Source organism: Scyliorhinus torazame, chromosome 30 (assembly GCF_047496885.1).
Source record: "Scyliorhinus torazame isolate Kashiwa2021f chromosome 30, sScyTor2.1, whole genome shotgun sequence".
Lineage (NCBI taxonomy): Eukaryota > Metazoa > Chordata > Chondrichthyes > Carcharhiniformes > Scyliorhinidae > Scyliorhinus > Scyliorhinus torazame.
Genome location: NC_092736.1, coordinates 4,711,344 through 4,728,697, shown reverse-complemented (window position 1 = coordinate 4,728,697; position 17,354 = coordinate 4,711,344). Strand labels below are relative to the sequence as shown.

General features: G+C 46.0%; 1 protein-coding gene across 10 annotated transcripts in view; it reads left to right on the top strand.

The window, feature by feature from the left end:
* myo9aa (myosin IXAa) overlaps nucleotides 1-17,354 on the top strand; it is a 341,249-nt gene that overhangs the window by 241,290 nt on the left and 82,605 nt on the right. For 9 of the 10 annotated variants that reach the window (XM_072492693.1, XM_072492695.1, XM_072492687.1 and 6 more), the window contains exons 14-16: nucleotides 416-611; nucleotides 5,637-5,756; nucleotides 8,186-8,261. In XM_072492693.1, coding sequence (XP_072348794.1) covers nucleotides 416-611; nucleotides 5,637-5,756; nucleotides 8,186-8,261 — 392 coding nt within the window. The remainder of the gene's footprint in view (nucleotides 1-415; nucleotides 612-5,636; nucleotides 5,757-8,185; nucleotides 8,262-17,354) is intronic. The other variant, XM_072492691.1, reaches the window with a different exon arrangement.

The following is a 17,354-nucleotide window of genomic DNA, read 5'->3' as shown; positions in this document are numbered from 1 at the left end:
AACTGATCTCTCCTGCTACTGAAATCCTCTGCTTGTATTGGCACAGGCAACGGCTTCCTTCTGCTTGTATTAAAGGCACAGGCCACAGCTGCCTTCTGCTTGAATTAGAGATACAGGCTGCCTTAAAGACACAGGTCCATAAATCATCCATGGATCAAAGATGTAACAGCAAAAATAAAAAAAAGGGGAACAGGGAAGAAACAGGAAAGATCCTTACAATCAGAAATTGGAGGGGTCACCAGAGGCCTGTCGTTCCCAGTGGTATTGTATGTCCACATGAGCTGGTGTCCCCGAGGTGGTGTGGGGGTGGTCTAAATTACCTCCAATTTTTTAAAAAATTGATTGTAAAACAAAAATTGCAAATCAAAAATCTGATCATTCACTATAGTTTCCTCATAAATGTATGTTGGTATAGGACTTTCGAGAAAAGAACACAGACCACATGCGTCCTGACATTGTTGCACTTCTGAAAAGCAGCAAGAATGCCTTCATCTGCGGTCTGATTGGCATTGACCCAGTGGCCGTCTTTCGCTGGTCAATACTGAGGTCCTACTTCCGCGCAGCTGTGGCTTTCCGAGAGGCAGGAAAACGCTATGTCGAGAAGAAACCTGGTAAGTGAGAGCGTGGGTGCTGCTGTGCCGTCAATATTGGGCGTAGTGGTAGTGAAGCACGAACTTTCAAGTTGATACGGAAAAATGTGTTTGAAGTTTCTTTTAAAAAGAAGATGCTGGTTAGTATTTGATGTAATCGATAATCTGCCCTTAATGTTGTGAAACCTTTTGGCCATCAACTCTTATATTCCCGTAGACACTGCAAGTTCCAATTTCCTCTGCTTCAGTACTCTTGTAGTTTTGCCATACAAGTTTTTAATGAATGTGAATGCAGTCAGGCTGGCACATTATACGTGAGTGTTCTCACCAGTGTTTTAACAGGGCTTACATTTGGAGTTTAGGCAGAGGGATACTAGAAGGGCAGAATCACTACACTGTGTAAATATAAAAAGAAACACCCGGGGTGGGATTCTCTGCCTCAGAAACTAAGTGTTGGCATCAGGACAATCGGTGGACTTCTATGACAACTAAATTGGCGCCTGTCCCAGAGCAATTCATGATCCGTTAATGGGTTAGCACCGGCACCACGTGGAGCACAGTTCTATTCCAATGAAAAACGGTGTCCGATTCGCCAGTGCTGGAATTGCCACTCAAAAGGCTGACAAGCTGCATATTAGCATCCACTCCCCACACGCCCATCCCAGCCAACGAGATGGCAGCACGGAGAGCGGGCACCCTGGTTTTGCAGACACTGAGCTGGAGATCCTGCTGGATGCTGTGGAGGTGAGACGGGCCACCCTGTTCCCTGATGTGAGGAGGCTGCCACCTGCTGCTGTGCATTGCAGGTGGCGGAGGCTGTGGGCCCCACCACCAGGTCCGGCCAACAGTGCTAAAAGAAGCTGCATGACCTCCTCAGGATGGCCAGGGTGAGTAGGCAGCACTGTACCCTGGCACCAAACCCCAACCCACGCACCTGTAATTCTCCACCACCACCACCTGGAGGGCGACTAAACCCCACCCGCCAGGAGTGCGCGCGCACCCCAACCTGCACTACATGCCAGCCGTCATGGCCGGGTGCCCTCCCTCCCTCTCTCTCTCTCCCTCGCTCTCCCCCTCTCTCTCTCTGGCCCTCTCTCTCTCTGGCCCTCTCTCTCTCCCCCTCTCTCTCTCCCCCTCTCTCTCTCCCCCTCTCTCTCCCCCTCTCTCTCTCCCCCCTCTCCCCCTCTCTCTCCCCCCCCTCTCTCCCCCCCTCTCTCCCCCTCTCTCTCCCCCTCTCTCTCCCCCTCTCTCTCCCCCTCTCTCTCCCCCTCTCTCTCCCCCTCTCTCTCCCCCTCTCTCTCCCCCTCTCTCTCCCCCTCTCTCTCCCCCTCTCTCTCCCCCTCTCTCTCCCCCTCTCTCCCCCTCTCTCTCCCCCTCTCTCTCCCCCTCGCTCTCCCCCTCGCTCTCCCCCTCGCTCTCCCCCTCGCTCTCCCCCTCGCTCTCCCCCTCGCTCTCCCCCTCGCTCTCCCCCTCGCTCTCCCCCTCGCTCTCCCCCTCGCTCTCCCCCTCGCTCTCCCCCTCGCTCTCCCCCTCGCTCTCCCCCTCGCTCCCCCCCTCGCTCCCCCCCTCGCTCTCCCCCTCGCTCTCCCCCTCGCTCTCCCCCTCGCCCTCCCCCTCGCCCTCGCTCTCCCCCTCGCTCCCCCCTCGCTCCCCCCCCTCGTTCCCCCCCTCGTTCCCCCCCTCACTCCCCCCCTCGCTCTCCCCCTCGCTCTCTTTCTCCCTCTCTCTTTCTCCCTCTCTCTTTCTCCCTCTCTCTTTCTCCCTCTCTCTTTCTCCCCTCTCTCTTTCTCCCCTCTCTCTTTCTCCCTCTCTCTTTCCCCCTCTCTCTTTCTCCCCTCTCCCTCTCCCCCACCCCTCTCTCCCTCTCCCTCACCCCTCTCTCCCTCTCCCTCTCTCCCTCTCCCCCTCCCCTCCCTCTCTCCCTCTCCCCTCCCCCTCCCCCTCCATCTCTCTCTCTCTCTCTCAGAGGATTTCCAGGCCTGTCCTGGCACACGCAGCTCTGTACCGGGCCACCTGGATATTGCAGCAGTGCTCCAGACCTTGGCCCAGTCACCAACGGGTTATGGCTGAGAGCATTGACATTACCCGAGTGCTGGCTGACTTGCACCAGTCCCAGAGGGAGGTGGCCCAATCCCTGTGTTCCATGGCTGTGAGCATGGAGACCCATGTCGAGACAAGAGCAGGCATCAAGAACTGGCAGTGCCAAGTGGTGGGGGAGCCCCAGGAGTTCGCTCCAGTGGTACCTCCGTCCCACGGAGTAGCCCGGGGGCCATTGGGCACCTCGAGGGAGCAGGAGGTGATGGGGACTGTGCCGGTGACTCCCGCAGGGGTGATGCTGGAACACCGCAGCGCCTCAGACTCTCCCCCTGACGTATCACCCTTGGGCAGTTGGGTAATTGACCTTGGGAAAGGTGATATTGTTAAAACAGAAATTCTCTGTGTTACAACTGACCAACTTTGTAAAGGAATTGCAGTTTAGAAACCATTTTGTGAATTCATGCCAAGACTATATGTTAGACAGTATACTTAGATATTATTCAAATAGCTGTCAGTTGGAGCTTCTCTCTGTGCATTTTGAAGTTTTAACAGCTGAAGAAATAGTGATTAGAATGATTTTTTGTAGCCTGCTGTTCCTGCATTATCACTGCCGGACAGTGTCTGACTTTGGGATATCACTTAGAAACTGGAGTAACATTGAAGTGATCAATGCGTTACTGAGTGTTGCCATGATGGATGTCACAGATCATTTTGATACCTGCTTTGAATTTTTCTAAAATGGAATCCCTCACCGCAGTGACTTTGAGGAATATGTACCTTGCCACCAAACTAATGCAATGATTTGTTCCACCATTGGATTCAATGTTAAAAGACTGATATTTAGAAATTAATGCAAAATTGTGGGACTTGAGCAGCATGTCATGTAAATTTAGAAATTCATGGGGTTTGTATTGCACAGAATCATTTGCCCAAGTGTACGGTGGCACAGTGGTTAGCACTGCTGCATCACAGTGCCAGGGATCCGGGTTCAATTCCGGCCTCGGGTGACTGTGTGGAGTCTGTACGTTCTCCCCGTATCTGTGTGGGTTTCCTCCGGGGTCTCCGTTTTCCTCCAAGTCTAAAGATATACAAGTTAGGTGGATTGGCTGTGTTACATTGCCCCTTAGTGTCCAAAGATGTGCAGGTTAGGTGAAGTTACAAAGATTGGAAGCCGAGATGGAGTGGTTTTTCGGGGGTCGGTCTAAACCCGATGAGCCGAATGGCCACCTCCTGCACTGTAGAGATTCTCTGATGGCACATTCACTACAATATAGAAAAGCACTGAAACTACACTGCTGCTCAAAGATGCCATCGCAAAATACACTGAGAGGATGCAAAAACAGGTATCAAGTCTTAAATTATCTTGGCTTCCAGAAACTGGGTGATGCACGTCTCTTGGGACATAAACCATGATATACAGGTGACTTCTGGCTATACTGCCCCGGACCTATTTAATGGAAATGTTTAAATCCCACAAACATTAAACTCCATCTAGTGGTGGAAAACTTGAATTTGCAGTATTTAAATCCATTTTGTCGGTCCAGAGGCATTTACAGTGATGTTTTGAACATGTCACTTGTCAGACCTTGGGATTTTAACAATCCGAGATTGACCTATTTCTGTATGTAACAGTTTGTGAGCAATTTAATGTTTATTGCGATTGGATGCCCATATTGCATCAGTATGATGGTTTATGTAGGCTTTGGTTTGCTTTATTCTCACTTTAATCAGTGCACTCCTGCCCTTCTATATCTGGGGAGATGCATTTATTTGATAGAAAGCTGCATCATCATGCTGTGCCAGCTGGTTCACACTCTGAATTATCTGCCTGGTACAGTCTCCGCTCTGTGTAGGTCTATTCCTGCTGCACAAGTAGAACACTGCTCTTTATATCTTCCACTCTATTTAGAATAACCTCTGTTTCTTCCACCTCGTCTGTGCATGAAATCAGCAAAAATAAAATACCTTGGTGAAAACTGTCAGATTTAGTGAAATCTGGTTATTCTCTATGAATAACCGTGCAGTTTCAGTAATTCAAAGCTGTTTAAGAAAAATAAACTAATGCCATAATTTAATTTTGGCGATGGTAGCCTGTTGGGTATCATAAAAATCAAATCCTGTTGGGATATCCTTGTACATGACATAACGTCTCCAGTTGTCTTTCCTGCGTACCTTTTGGATCCTGAAGGGGCTGACTTATATTTGGAAATGCAATGCCAATCAGCCCTTTGTAACCTCTCCCAAGCCATTCTTCATGTGCAATCCCAGATTTAATATTGGTGTGTTCTCCAGCTGTGAGAAATGTCACATTTGAGCTTAATCCTATCTCCAGATGATATCCGCACATGCACCATTGTTTTGGTTATGTAATTCTGCATCTTGTTGCTTGATCCACCATCTTCATTTAAGATTGTCTCAGCTGAAACTCTTTGGTGGTAACAACAACTGGATCAGTAGGCACAAATTGGGGCAATATTTTGTAATTTAAAACGTTTGGTATTTTTAGGCTGGTCTTCAGTGCAAACGCTGTAATAATTTTGAAAACTTCATGCAGTCAAAGCGTCTATTATTAAACTAGATGGAAAGCTGTGAAACCCTTTCAAAAAGTGCATTACTTTTTATCTCTGGTTTTCAGGTTGCATTACTTAAAAAAAGACTTCTGAATTTCACTCTTGCTAATATTTTGATTAGTGCTGATTTTCTTAAATAGCTAGTCCACTGCCAAGTATGTAAATTCTGCCTTTCTCTCACACTGCCTTTCTCCTCCAGTCAAATTCATATGCAGTCTTTCTGCAGCTCACTAGAGTATTAACTCATTATAACTAAATTAGAAAGCAAAGTCTTATATTCTAACATAAAATAGATATTAATAATTCAATGTATTTCACTATAATTGTGATGTTTCGATTCTTGTAGAAGTTTCTCAATCTTTCAAATTCCTGTCTGTTGTGAATATCTCTATCTTGTATCTTTTATTTTTTTTCTTTTGTTTTTATTTTGCTTCCCAAGGGCATGATGATGCTGTTCCGTTCCCGGTTTTGAAAAGTGTCGATAGTTTTAGCTTTCTGCATCACCCAGTCCATCAGAGGAGTTTAGAGATTCTCCAGAGGTGCAAGGAGGAGAAGTACAGTAAGGCTCCAAAATCCAGCAATACTCTCTGAAACTCCACTTACCCACGGGAAATGGGAGTCCAAGAGCATTCACTCCGGGCTAGTGGTCTTCATTAACTTTTTAAGACTTTTTGAAGAAAATGTGACTGATCTTGCCAGTTAGCTGAGGTTAATTCTTCAGGTTTCGCCAATGGGAGGGCATGGGAGCACTATGCTGGACTCTGTTTTAAAGTGATCCAACTGGGTACTTGCGGCCTCACCAGATGCTTGCAGTGGGTAATGAAGACCACTGACTTGAAGCCAAACAACACCAAAGGATTCTGGGATGTTTATGGTGTGACAACCACCCTTTAATAAAGAAGGTATTTTAAAAGAAAAACTGTGGGTAAATAATCCAATTTTCTCGTGCACTCCAAATGACTTGTAGAGGATGAAATGAGAAACAGGTTACGACGACTTTATAAGAATTCTTCGGTAAACTTTCCAAATGTATAATCCTCAAAATACAATATCAGATTATTTTTCAAATTTAGGGTGAATATACATCCCACAGTCCTTTGGCTTTGCTGATAGAGTGAATGGTGTTGGTCTCAATGTTCTCTGTGTCCTTTTTCCCCGTTTCCCTTTGTGTGGTGATTAACACTCGTTCTGCATGATCTAAGCTTGAGTACTAACGATTTCAGCTGACTCTTTCAATTCCAACTAGACCGCGCCAATATCAACGCACCTCACTACTTGTGTATGAAATCTTGACCATTAATTGAGGAAATGACAGGGTGGGGAGTGATTAGCTCCTCTTTGGATAGTGGCAGCTTCTTCCCTGCCTGACCCCTCCTGCCCTCTTCCTCCACTTATACTTTTGTTTTATGTAGCCAATCAGTTGTGTGTTGTCTAGATTGGTGGGGGTTGCAATCCCGAGTGCTGCTTTCCCATACTGATGACATCACGGCTTGAAGTTTAATTTACTGTCAATAAAATTTAATTGAAAACCAAGTACTAATGTTTACACACTAGGGACAAAATTTGTAAAACATGTTTTCATTCAAGGTTTCAGTGCAGCATTTAAAAAAATTTCCGTTGAGTCTGACCTTGATGGGATGTGAGAATTGTGCACAAAATAGAGTATGATGACACAGTCAGCAGGCGATGTTTAAACTTCTTAAAATCCATTAACATTTCCTCAAACGAGGTTAAGTATGGTTGCATATGTACTTTGCGTTTTCATGCAACGCAATGTCTTTCTTGTCAATTCCAAGTTTCTTCCATTTGTGTCGATCCAGAATTCTTTAAAATTAAAGTAAATTTCCCAATCCCTAGCAGAGTATGGCCCTGCCTGAAAACTTACATATCCAAGGGTATGGCTTCATGGCAGATGATAGTCTTTTCCTTATTAGTGAGAAGAGATGGGTGTGTTTATTATTGGGAAAGGATAGCCATGTATTCATTGTGGGAAGGGGTGGCCATGTGTTCATTAGTAGGGAGAGATTGCCTCCTGTATGATTTTTTTTTTTGTTCCCTAATTGGAACAGAAGCCAGCTTCTTTTGAAGTTTGTCCAGAAAGCATTAATTTGAATCTTAGCAAGGCTGTATGCCAAACTTAGCTACTGTTGAGTGTTTTGATGCTGAATGGGGTTTCAAAACATTTCCTCTTCAAACATGAAAGTTCAATACATCAAGTAAGGATTTTGTGATAAAGGATTTTGTTAAATTGCTATCCAGAATTGTTGATCAAGTGTAGTGAGGTATTTTGTTCACTGAACAGGTTTGATCTTGGTTGGGCTAGATCAAAGTTCCAAATCAACAAAATTGAAGTGTAGCATCTATCCCTTTATGACTTGTACAAATCTGAGCTTTTATACAACTCCACCAAGTAGGGTGCCAGGGCAAACCTTCAGTTTGAGGTGATATAAGCAGAAAATATAATTACGCTCTCTTCTGTTCAATCTGGAGCCTTTCTCCTCTTGGTATAATTGATAAATGGTAGATTTGAGATGCTTCCTAAATATTTTTGTTGTTCCCCTCGATTCTGGTCTCGTACCCACATTGACCAGATTTCCTTTACAGCTATATGTGTTTGTTATGCGTGTTCAGCTTCCTGCCTTTGATCTGTGCATAGTATGGAAAGGCTTTGGCTGTGATTTAACACTTGCAAAGAGAAATAAGTTTTGTAATTTTAAGGGTTATGAAACAGCAAAATCTAATAATTGCTTCAGATATCCGGGAATAATTTGACATCTCTTTATGTTTCCATTTTTGACATAATCGCTTGTTCCACCCAGCCCTGGGTGAAGTGACTCTGCATGGCACCTGCAGAGATTCTGTGGGAATGCTTCAGATTGTCCCTGCTAATCTGCCTGCAGCATGCTGCAACACATGCATGCTTCACTTTTGCTACTTCTAGTTTCTCTCTGATTAGCTACCATTTTAACACTTGTTTTGCTGTGACAGGTATTACAAGGAAAAGCCCAAGGACACCATTATCCAACTTGCAAGGAACAAACACCATTAATGACAAATCACCACGGTAAGGACATATCCATTTGCTTATATAGAAAGCGATGTTTGTTACTTTTCGCAAATGCAAGATGTTTGTCACATTTATTAAATATTGGTTGCTGCAAACATTGTTTTTTACTGTGTGGTGCTGATCCTAAACGCAAAGAGGAAAATTTGGGAAAACTGGCTGTATCTTCTTGCATTCTTTGAATGCAAATTTTTAAAATGTAACATCTCATCTTGACCCAGGTAAACTGCTCGAATCACTTAAGGTTAGTAATTTAAACTAAGTACTGGCATTGTAACGGGAAAGAAAAGGTGCAATGGGAATAATTTTGCTTCCAAAATGAGTTACTGACAATGGGTTGGACACACTGGCCTTTTACCCCTGGGTTCTGGGTAAAATCCATCCCCAAGAGACGAAGGTTCCTCTGCTTCTGGTTGTAAAGATTTGATGTGAAATATGAAGGGCTGGATTCTCCGTTTGGGAGAACAAGTCTCCGTGCCGATTCGCCGTTTTGCTGGGGGTTAGCAGGGAGGCAGCGTAGAGCTCCCAGCTCTAGCTGCTGATATGGCTTGGAGCATTGCCGGGTTCGTGGCTGCGCATGCGCACGGCGGCGGCAGCCAGCAGCGGCCGCGGTAGCTTCATGGTGGACTCAGATCGCGGACCCGGACCGCAAAAATAGTACCCCCCTTTGGGCACTCGCGTGCCTCGGACTGCCTGCCCACAGTGCCCCCAGCCTTGAATGAAGCCCCACCTGCCTGCGGATCGACCCTCCCCAAATTGTGCGGACTGAGTCATCAGCCACAACGCTAAGTTCACGACGGGCGAGACCACACGTGTCCCATGCCGACAGGAACTCGGCCTGTTGGGAACGGAGCAATGGCCTGAGGCCGTGGATAAGGCGTGCGGTGTACTCCTAAAGTATGCTGCTTTTCAGGGGACGGAGCATCGCGATTGCGGCGCCACTCCCGATTTTGGCATCACCGGAGATTCTCTGCCCCCTCGCCAAATGCGATTTCGGCGTCGGGGAGCGGAGATTCCAGCCCCAAATCGCCACATCTAACTGTTGCTGTACCTGATCTGGGAGTACTTTTTGCTGCCACCTGAGTGACCAGCGCTAACATCTAGGTGATTTTTTCGGAAACTGTGACTAATTTATGTCACACTTGGGCTGAACCAGTTGAAGTTACAGCCACTTTTCATTTACAGTACGGCGGCAGCTATACCCTTGGCACCCGATGAGGAATGGCAACCACTGCTTCCTGCCCCAAGGCTGCCATGGCATTGATGGGAGTGTTGCACAGGCCAGAATTGTGGGAACCTAATTGCTGGACGATCCATCTGCCAAGAGCCAAATTAAAGAAGGAAATACGAGTGACTGTAATGCTGTTTGTTTTACCACTGATGCTTGTTGTTGGAGATATACAAGTCGGGGAACCTCTGTTAGCACTGATACCGTAGCTGTTTGTCATACATGTTTCCTTTACAAGGTGTACTTGCCATTAAATCATTTTTTTTCAAGATTTCTAACATTTACTCTGCAAACGCTGGAAATACTCAGCAGTTCAGACAGTATCTGTGGAGAGATGAACAGAGTTCATGTTCCAGGGTGTCAAAACGAAAGGTCATCGACTGAAACGCCACCTCTCTCTCGTTCTCCCTCACTCATTCTGTCTCTTTTTCTCTCTCCCTCTCTCGCTCATTCTCTCTCTTTCCCCCCGCTCCACAGATGGTATCTGACCTCCTGAATGTTTCCAGCATTCTCTGTTTAACATTCTCAGCATCCACAGCGTTTTGCTTTTGTGCCATTTCAATCAGTTTCACATTAATTAAAAATCGCACAGCTGGAAATGGAGCAGCAAATGTGGCTAAATCCTAATCAGCTTTGAAATACTAGCTAGCTTTCAACTGTGATTGCCTGCCCAAATACAGGAAAAACTCCATATTTATCACAAAAAGAGAACTTCCTTCCACTGCTGGTGCTGACAATGGCATTGATCTGAAAGGAACGCTTGTTTGCTGCAAACTTCAGCTGACTGTGAGTCAGTGAACCTTTCACATTAAAAGATGGAACAATGATTAATGAAATGTGTGTGCATCACCATTTTCCTCCAGTTTTGAATGCTGAATTGTTTATCTTAAACCATGGCATACAGTACAACTTATATATTTTAAAGCTTGAGTGGGGAGGAGGCGGTGGCGCAGTGGGATTGTCACTGGACTAGTAAACCAGAGACCCAGAGCAATGCTCTGGGGACCCGGGTTCAAATCCCACCACGGCAGAGGGTGAAATTTGAATTCAATAAAAATCTGGAATTCAAAGTCTAATGATGACCATGAATCCATTGTCATAAAAACCCACCTGGTTCACTAGGTGGGTTTTCCTTCCCTAAAATGTCCTTTAGGGAAGGAAATCTTACCTGGTCTGGCCTACATGTGACTCCAGACACACAGCAACGTGGTCGACTCTTAGCTGCCCCCCTCAAGGGCAATTAGGAATGGGCAAAGAAACAACATCAAGATGGGCAAATGCCTATCTGTTTGACGATAGGAGTCCTCAGCCATGTCTGACACTTTGGGGACATTTAGTCCCCAAATTCACACAAGCTGCTTTTATGTAATAACTTGGATTCTGAATAGCGGCAAGGTAGCTTCTGGTGTTTGAAGTTATCTTAACCTATCGTTATTAGCTCATTGGCCCAGCTAAAACATGTCTTCTCAAATCTATTTAAAAAAACAATAAAGAAGCAAATACAGTGCCCTTTGATAAGAACTGGGCGTAAGTAATTCAACCCTTCGAGCCTGCTCCACCATTCAATACCATCATGGCTGATCTCATCTCGGCCTCATCTCCACCTTCCTGCCCACTCCCCATAAACCTTCATCACGCTACTAATTAGAAACCTAACTATCTCCTCAAATTTGTCGATTTTCTTTTTAATTTTAGAGTACCCAATTTTACCTCCCAAGTGCATCCCCGTGGTTACATGGTTGCCATGTCTCAGACGAGTGTTATTGTCTTGCATTCCAATCAAACTGAGGCCTGGCGCTTTGCCTGAACCCTGGGGGGCATCAACACAGAGGCAGCAGCCAACAATCAAATGGACTTCAGTACTGGGGATATCCCTGCAACCAGAGGTGTGGATCAGAGGGTTAACTGAGCTCGGGCCAGTATCATTTTCGGCACTAAGTGCCATTATAATAACAATAATCTTCAGTGTCACAAGTAGGCTTACATTAACACTGTAGTGAAGTTACTGTGAAAAGCCCGAGTCACCGCATTCTGGCGTCTGTTCGGGTACACGGGGGGAGAATTCAGAATGTCCAATTCACCTAACAGCACGTCTTTCAGGACTTGTAGGAGGAAATCGGAGCACCCAGTGGAAACCCACGCAGACACGGGGAGAACGTGCAGACTTCACACATATAGTGACCCAAGCCAGGAATAGAACCTGGGACGCTGGAGCTGTGAAGCAACAATGCTACCGATTGTCCTACCATGCTGCCCACGTTAAATACCGGCCGCAGGACTTCCGGTAGTGCCCTCGAGGAAGCAGGTCGGATCGCTCCCGCCCGCGATGGGCAAACGGACCTTTTCCAACGGACTTTTACGGAACCTGGCGACCTGAATTGGTGGAGGAGACGAAGCGGGAGCAGCGGGGACCCCAAACCGGGCGGCGAAGCATGGCGGGTGGCAGGGAGCGGAAGCTCACTGGCCAAGGGAGCAACAGATGGAGTTCTTCAGGAATTGCTTCGCTGAACTGAGGAGGGACACGCTGGACCCGATGAGAGCGGTAATGGACCGAATGGTCGAGACACAGGCGGTCCAAGAGAAGGCGCTCGGGGAAGTCGAGGTGAAGCTCTCCAGCCAGGCGGTAACGGAGCTGGAGCACGAGGTGGAGGAGCTGAACGCCCCCCAGAGAAGGATGCAGGAGCAGCTTGAAGAGCTGGGGAACAGAGCAAAGAGGCAGAATTTGGGGGTCGTTGGCCTCCCTGAGGGCTGCGAGGGATCGGATGTGGGTGCATATGTGAAAGGTATGCTCGAGGCGCTGATGGGACCGGAGGCCTTCCCTCGACTCCTGAAGTTGGATGGGGCGCATAGAGCCCCCGCAAGGAAGCCCAGGATGGACGACCGACCGAGGGCCTTGGTGGTCCGCTTTCACTGGCCTGCTGACCGGGAACGTGTGCTGCGATGGGCCAAGGTGGAGAGGAGCAGCAGATGGGAGAACTGCGAGGTGCGCATTTACCAGGACTTGGGAACGGAGCTGGCTAAGAGGCGTGCAGGATTCATCAAGGTAAAGGCAGCCCTCGACAAAAAGGAGGTGAGGTTTGGAATGCTGTATCCTATATCCTGCGAAGCTTTGGGTAACGTTTGAGGAACTCGACTACTACTTTGAGACACCAGAACAGGTTTGGACTTTCATTAAAGATAAGAAACTGGACTTGAACTAACGGGCACTTAGTTTTTTCAGTGCTGTACAGTGGCGGCAGTCTGTTAACCTGACTAGGAGTGGACTTCTATTAAAAGAAGAAGCTGGACTTGAACTAAAGGACTCTGGGCTCACAGAGCTTTTGTGTGGCGGCGGTTTGTTAAATTATCCTGTACTGTAATGTTTTATCCAAGATTGTTTTCAGCCGGGACAGAGAGCGGGGGCTGGAGGGTGCATTGTGTCGGGTGTTTTGGGGAGCTTGCAACGAGGTTGGGGGGGGGAAGAGGGAAGAGGGGCCCTGCACTTGGTACCTTTTGGCAGGAGATCGGGGCCTCTGATAGGTGGGGTGGGCTATGGGCTGGTTAAGGGACTTGAAAGGGCACGATGAGATACAATCAGGTTAATGGGTCCTTGGTGTGTGGGGGGAGGGCGGGAGACAGACAGGCGCCAAGGGCAGGGGTCAGCGTAGGTCAGGGGGCACCAGGGAGAATTGGAGGAGGGGCGGACTAGGGGCCAGCGGAGGGTTGACCTGGCAGGTCAGGTCTCGGGGGGGCAGGGCAGGTCGGGTGGGGGGTTAGAGCCACGTTAGTTTAGTTGAACACGTGTGGCATGGGCAAACAGCTGACAGGGGAAGTGCCTTATTAACATGTTTATTCTTTCCCACTGTTCGTTTTCACTATGTTAAGGCTCTTTGCATATGGCCTTTTTTTTTCTGTAAATGTTACAAATTTGTTTTAAATAAAAAATCTTTTTTTGAAAAAAAGGTGTGAAAAAGAAGTTAAGAACTGAAGTGGGCCTGTTTGTTGTCCAGGAAACAGTTTAACCCCAACATTAAAGACAGAGTGCATGCTTTGCACCAGCCATTTCTAAAAACAGCTCTCCCCATAATATTTAGAGAACAGCTCGTGTGCAATTTGTGGAAGATTCTTGGAACTTAATGAAGATAGGTTGTACAGCTTTAGTAAACAAATAATGCATTGTTTTATTTTGTTAATAAAATCAAGGCCCACACCCTGTGAATTTTTTTTTTTAAATGCCGGCCGCAGTCTCGCCGGGCCGTCTGTCGGGAAACATCTAGGAAGTCACGCCCAATATGACACTTAGAAAGTTTTCCATTAAATCACGCCCTCTGCTCTTGTTACTTGAACTTCCTTGCTTAGCCACGGATGCATTTCCCCCCTTTTACAATCTGTACATCACAGGACACTGAATAGCAAAGGGGAGCTCGGACCTTTACTAATTTTTTTTCCTCTATTTCCAAACTTAGTGGCACAGAGGCGAATTACAACTGCTGTCTCAGGTGGACCAGTGACTCATGTTATGGGCCAGGGTTTAGAGAACCCCAAAATGTATCATGGAGTTCACCTGACCCACAACTTTTAATAGATTGTGGTTATGGGGAGCACAAGGGCCCACTTTACAGGTGTGATGCAACAGAGAACTAAAAGTATGTTGAAACAAAAATAATGTTTATTCTATGAAATCCAGTTAACACTTTATAAACCTACAGTAAACACATTAACAACAATCAACACCAATAATTCCCACATATACAATATTCTGCAAGTAACCCTTAATCTTTCCTTGCAACATCCATAAGACAAAAGACCCTTTTTAATACTCTATTAAATTCTCTACTGAGAGCAGTTATCACTTTGAAATCCTCAAATGATCTGGAGACAGTCTTTAGATTGCAGAGAGAGATCCTTATACAGCTGTTTGCTTTGCCTGCAGCTATCCAGCTCTCAAACGAAACTAAAATGCACTGTAGCTGTCTGTTCAAAAACAAAAGTGAAAGACAGACAGCCCAGCTCCACCCACACTCTGACATCACTGCAGCTATCTGACAAAAACCCATTTCTTAACGGTTCATCCACTCCAGCTATTTAATAAACACCCAGTTAATTAACACTGGTTTAATTAACTGAATCATTGGAATATCTGTCCAGGCACATTGTGTGTGTGTGCATTTCTTACACGCATAGTCAACAATGAGGGAGCCTCTGAGTGTGAGTCAAAGCCAAAGTGTTCCTGGCAGTGCAACCACTGGTACATTTCAGTCATGCAACTTAGCGTAATTTTTGGCACAAACTTAATTGTCTTTAAATCAATATCTGGTTAATATTTGTCCATGTTCATTTAATTTCACCAATTCCAACTCCATTATAATGACTCCTCGGCTTCATCCTCTCACTCGCCAACTCAAAAGAATTTCAAGCTTGACACAATACTGAGGATGTTGAGAGCCAAAGTACTGAGCTCACTGTCTATCGTCATTGCCTCGTGCCCTCTTCTGTACCAAGAATTTTCCCCCAACTCTTCCGTCTTCAGCATTTTTATTTCATCTGGACCCCTCCCTCTGGCCCGTTAACCTGTCTAGGTCCTTTCATTGAAAACTGTTGGCTTGATGTTGACCACCTTGATTTCTCTGCCCCGCTCATTCCCTGTAATGCATCTGTCACTGAACCTGCAGCACTCTGATCCGTCAAGCCAATCGTAACATTGTATTCAAACTTGCTGAAGGTTTTTTTTGGCAAACTGGACACTACCTTGCAGTGACTGAATACTGACTCCTCATCTCCAGCTCTTCCAGACCTTGGCCCTGCCAATGAACATCAAACTATCATTTCCACAGCTGTCACTGATATTCTATCCTCTTGAGACCTTCCCTCCATGGCCTCAAACCTTTTAGTCACCCAGCCACATACAGCCCAATTTTACCTCCCCCAAGATTCACAAACATAAACTGGTCGACCTATTGTTTCAGCCTGCTCTTCACTCACAGAACTGATTTCTTTAAATCTTGACTTATTGCCTCCCCTTGTTTAGTCTCTTTGCACCAACATCCACACCTTCTGTGACTTTTAACAGCTTCTAAGTTCCTGACCCTAATCCTATTTTCACAAAGAAGTCCAATCCCTCTACATCTATTTCCCACCCTTGTTTTTCTTCTCCCTACTCCCCATTTTCTTCCCTTTACCTGCCTCTGTCCCCAAACCTGTTGCATCTCAGCCTTTTCCAGTTCTGTCAAAAGGACGTCGATCTGAAATGTTAATTTTGATTGACATTCCACGGATGCTGCCTGACCTGCGCACATTTCCAGCATTTTCTGTTTCCAGTTGTAATAATAATTGGGTTTGGTCCGTATTAAACTCGGGGCAGTTTCTTTAAATGGGTGAAGGAGGAGAAAACACCTTGAAATGAAATGAAAATCGCTTATTGTCACGAGTAAGCTTCAATGAGGTTACTGTGAAAAGCCCCTAGTCGCCACATTCCGGCACCTGTTCAGGGAGGCTGGTACGGGAATTGAACCGTGCTGCTGGCCTGCCTTGGTCTGCTTTAAAAGCCAGCGATTTAGCCCAGTGAGCTAAACCAGCCTTGGCGCTGCAACATTCAACCTGAAGTGGTTATTTTGGAAATCTGATTGCAACAAAAACTGAAATGAAGAGAAAGCTCCAATTCAGTTCCTGTGTGCTGTCGGAGCAAACCTCGGGTATTTGTAAATAGTTACAGGCTGTGCAGATGGAATTGATGCAGATGCCATAGGTGTAAAGCAGTCTCATTGCATTTCTAAAATGTGTGCGACATAACTTCAATGAAGCGATGCACGCGCAGTGTGCCGTACATCCTCTTCATGTTACTTAGTAACCTTGAAATGTCCACAGCTGCTTCCTGTATGACTTCATTCTAAAAGCATGGGGTCAGTGGGTTACTACTGGGCTAATAGGGGAAACTTCAGGGGTTCCTTTCTCCAACTATAGCAGCTGTAAGAAGTCTCTTGTATTCTGTTAAACCAGATTGGAAGTAAACTCCACACTTGAACACTGCTCCTCGTGTCCTGACTTTCAACACGCCTCATTCACCTATTCGCCCTCTGCTCACTGTCCTGCATTGGCTCTTGGCTGAGCCATGCCTCCATTTTAAAATGTTCAGCTTCTTTTAAAATTCCCTCCTAGCCTTGCCCCTCCCTATCTTTGTAATCTCCTCCACTCTCACAACCTCCGAGACCTCGACACTGTTCCATTTCTGGGCTCTTGAACGTCTTTGATTTTAATTATCCACAATTGATGGCCGTGTCTTCGGCTGCCTTGATCCTAAAGCTTTGGAATTCCCTCCCTAAACCTCACCACCTCACTTCCTCTCTCTCTCTCTCCTCCTTTAACATATTCCTAAGAACTTACTCTTCAACCAAACTTTTGGTCACTGACTTAATATTTCCTTGTGTGCCTCAGTCTCAAATTTTGTTTGATAACTCCCCTGTGAAGCACCTTGTGAGGTTTTACTGTGTTAAAGGTGCTATGTAAATGCCAGTTTGTTGTTGCTGGAGGTTGAGGTGCTACCACTTCACAGAGCATAATGGATGGTTTGTTTTAAGATGTAACATTACCGTATCATGGTTTCTTTTCCCTGCCTTAGTTTATTTCTTCTACCGGCTTTATTTGCTGAACTCCATCCCGCTCCCTCTCAGTTCAGTTTTTTTAAAAATTAGCTTTCTTTTCTTTCAGTGTTCTCTGTTTTCACCCTGCTGTTTGTTTGTTTCGTTTTCCCCTGTTTTACCATTCTTTGCTGCTTACACTTTTTCTTTGGCCTGCCTTTCAAATTTGATTATGTCTTGGAGTAGCGAAGCATGAGTCAGACTGACTTGTGAGCCACTCACAACCATCAAAACTGAGGACCTCTTTCTCTC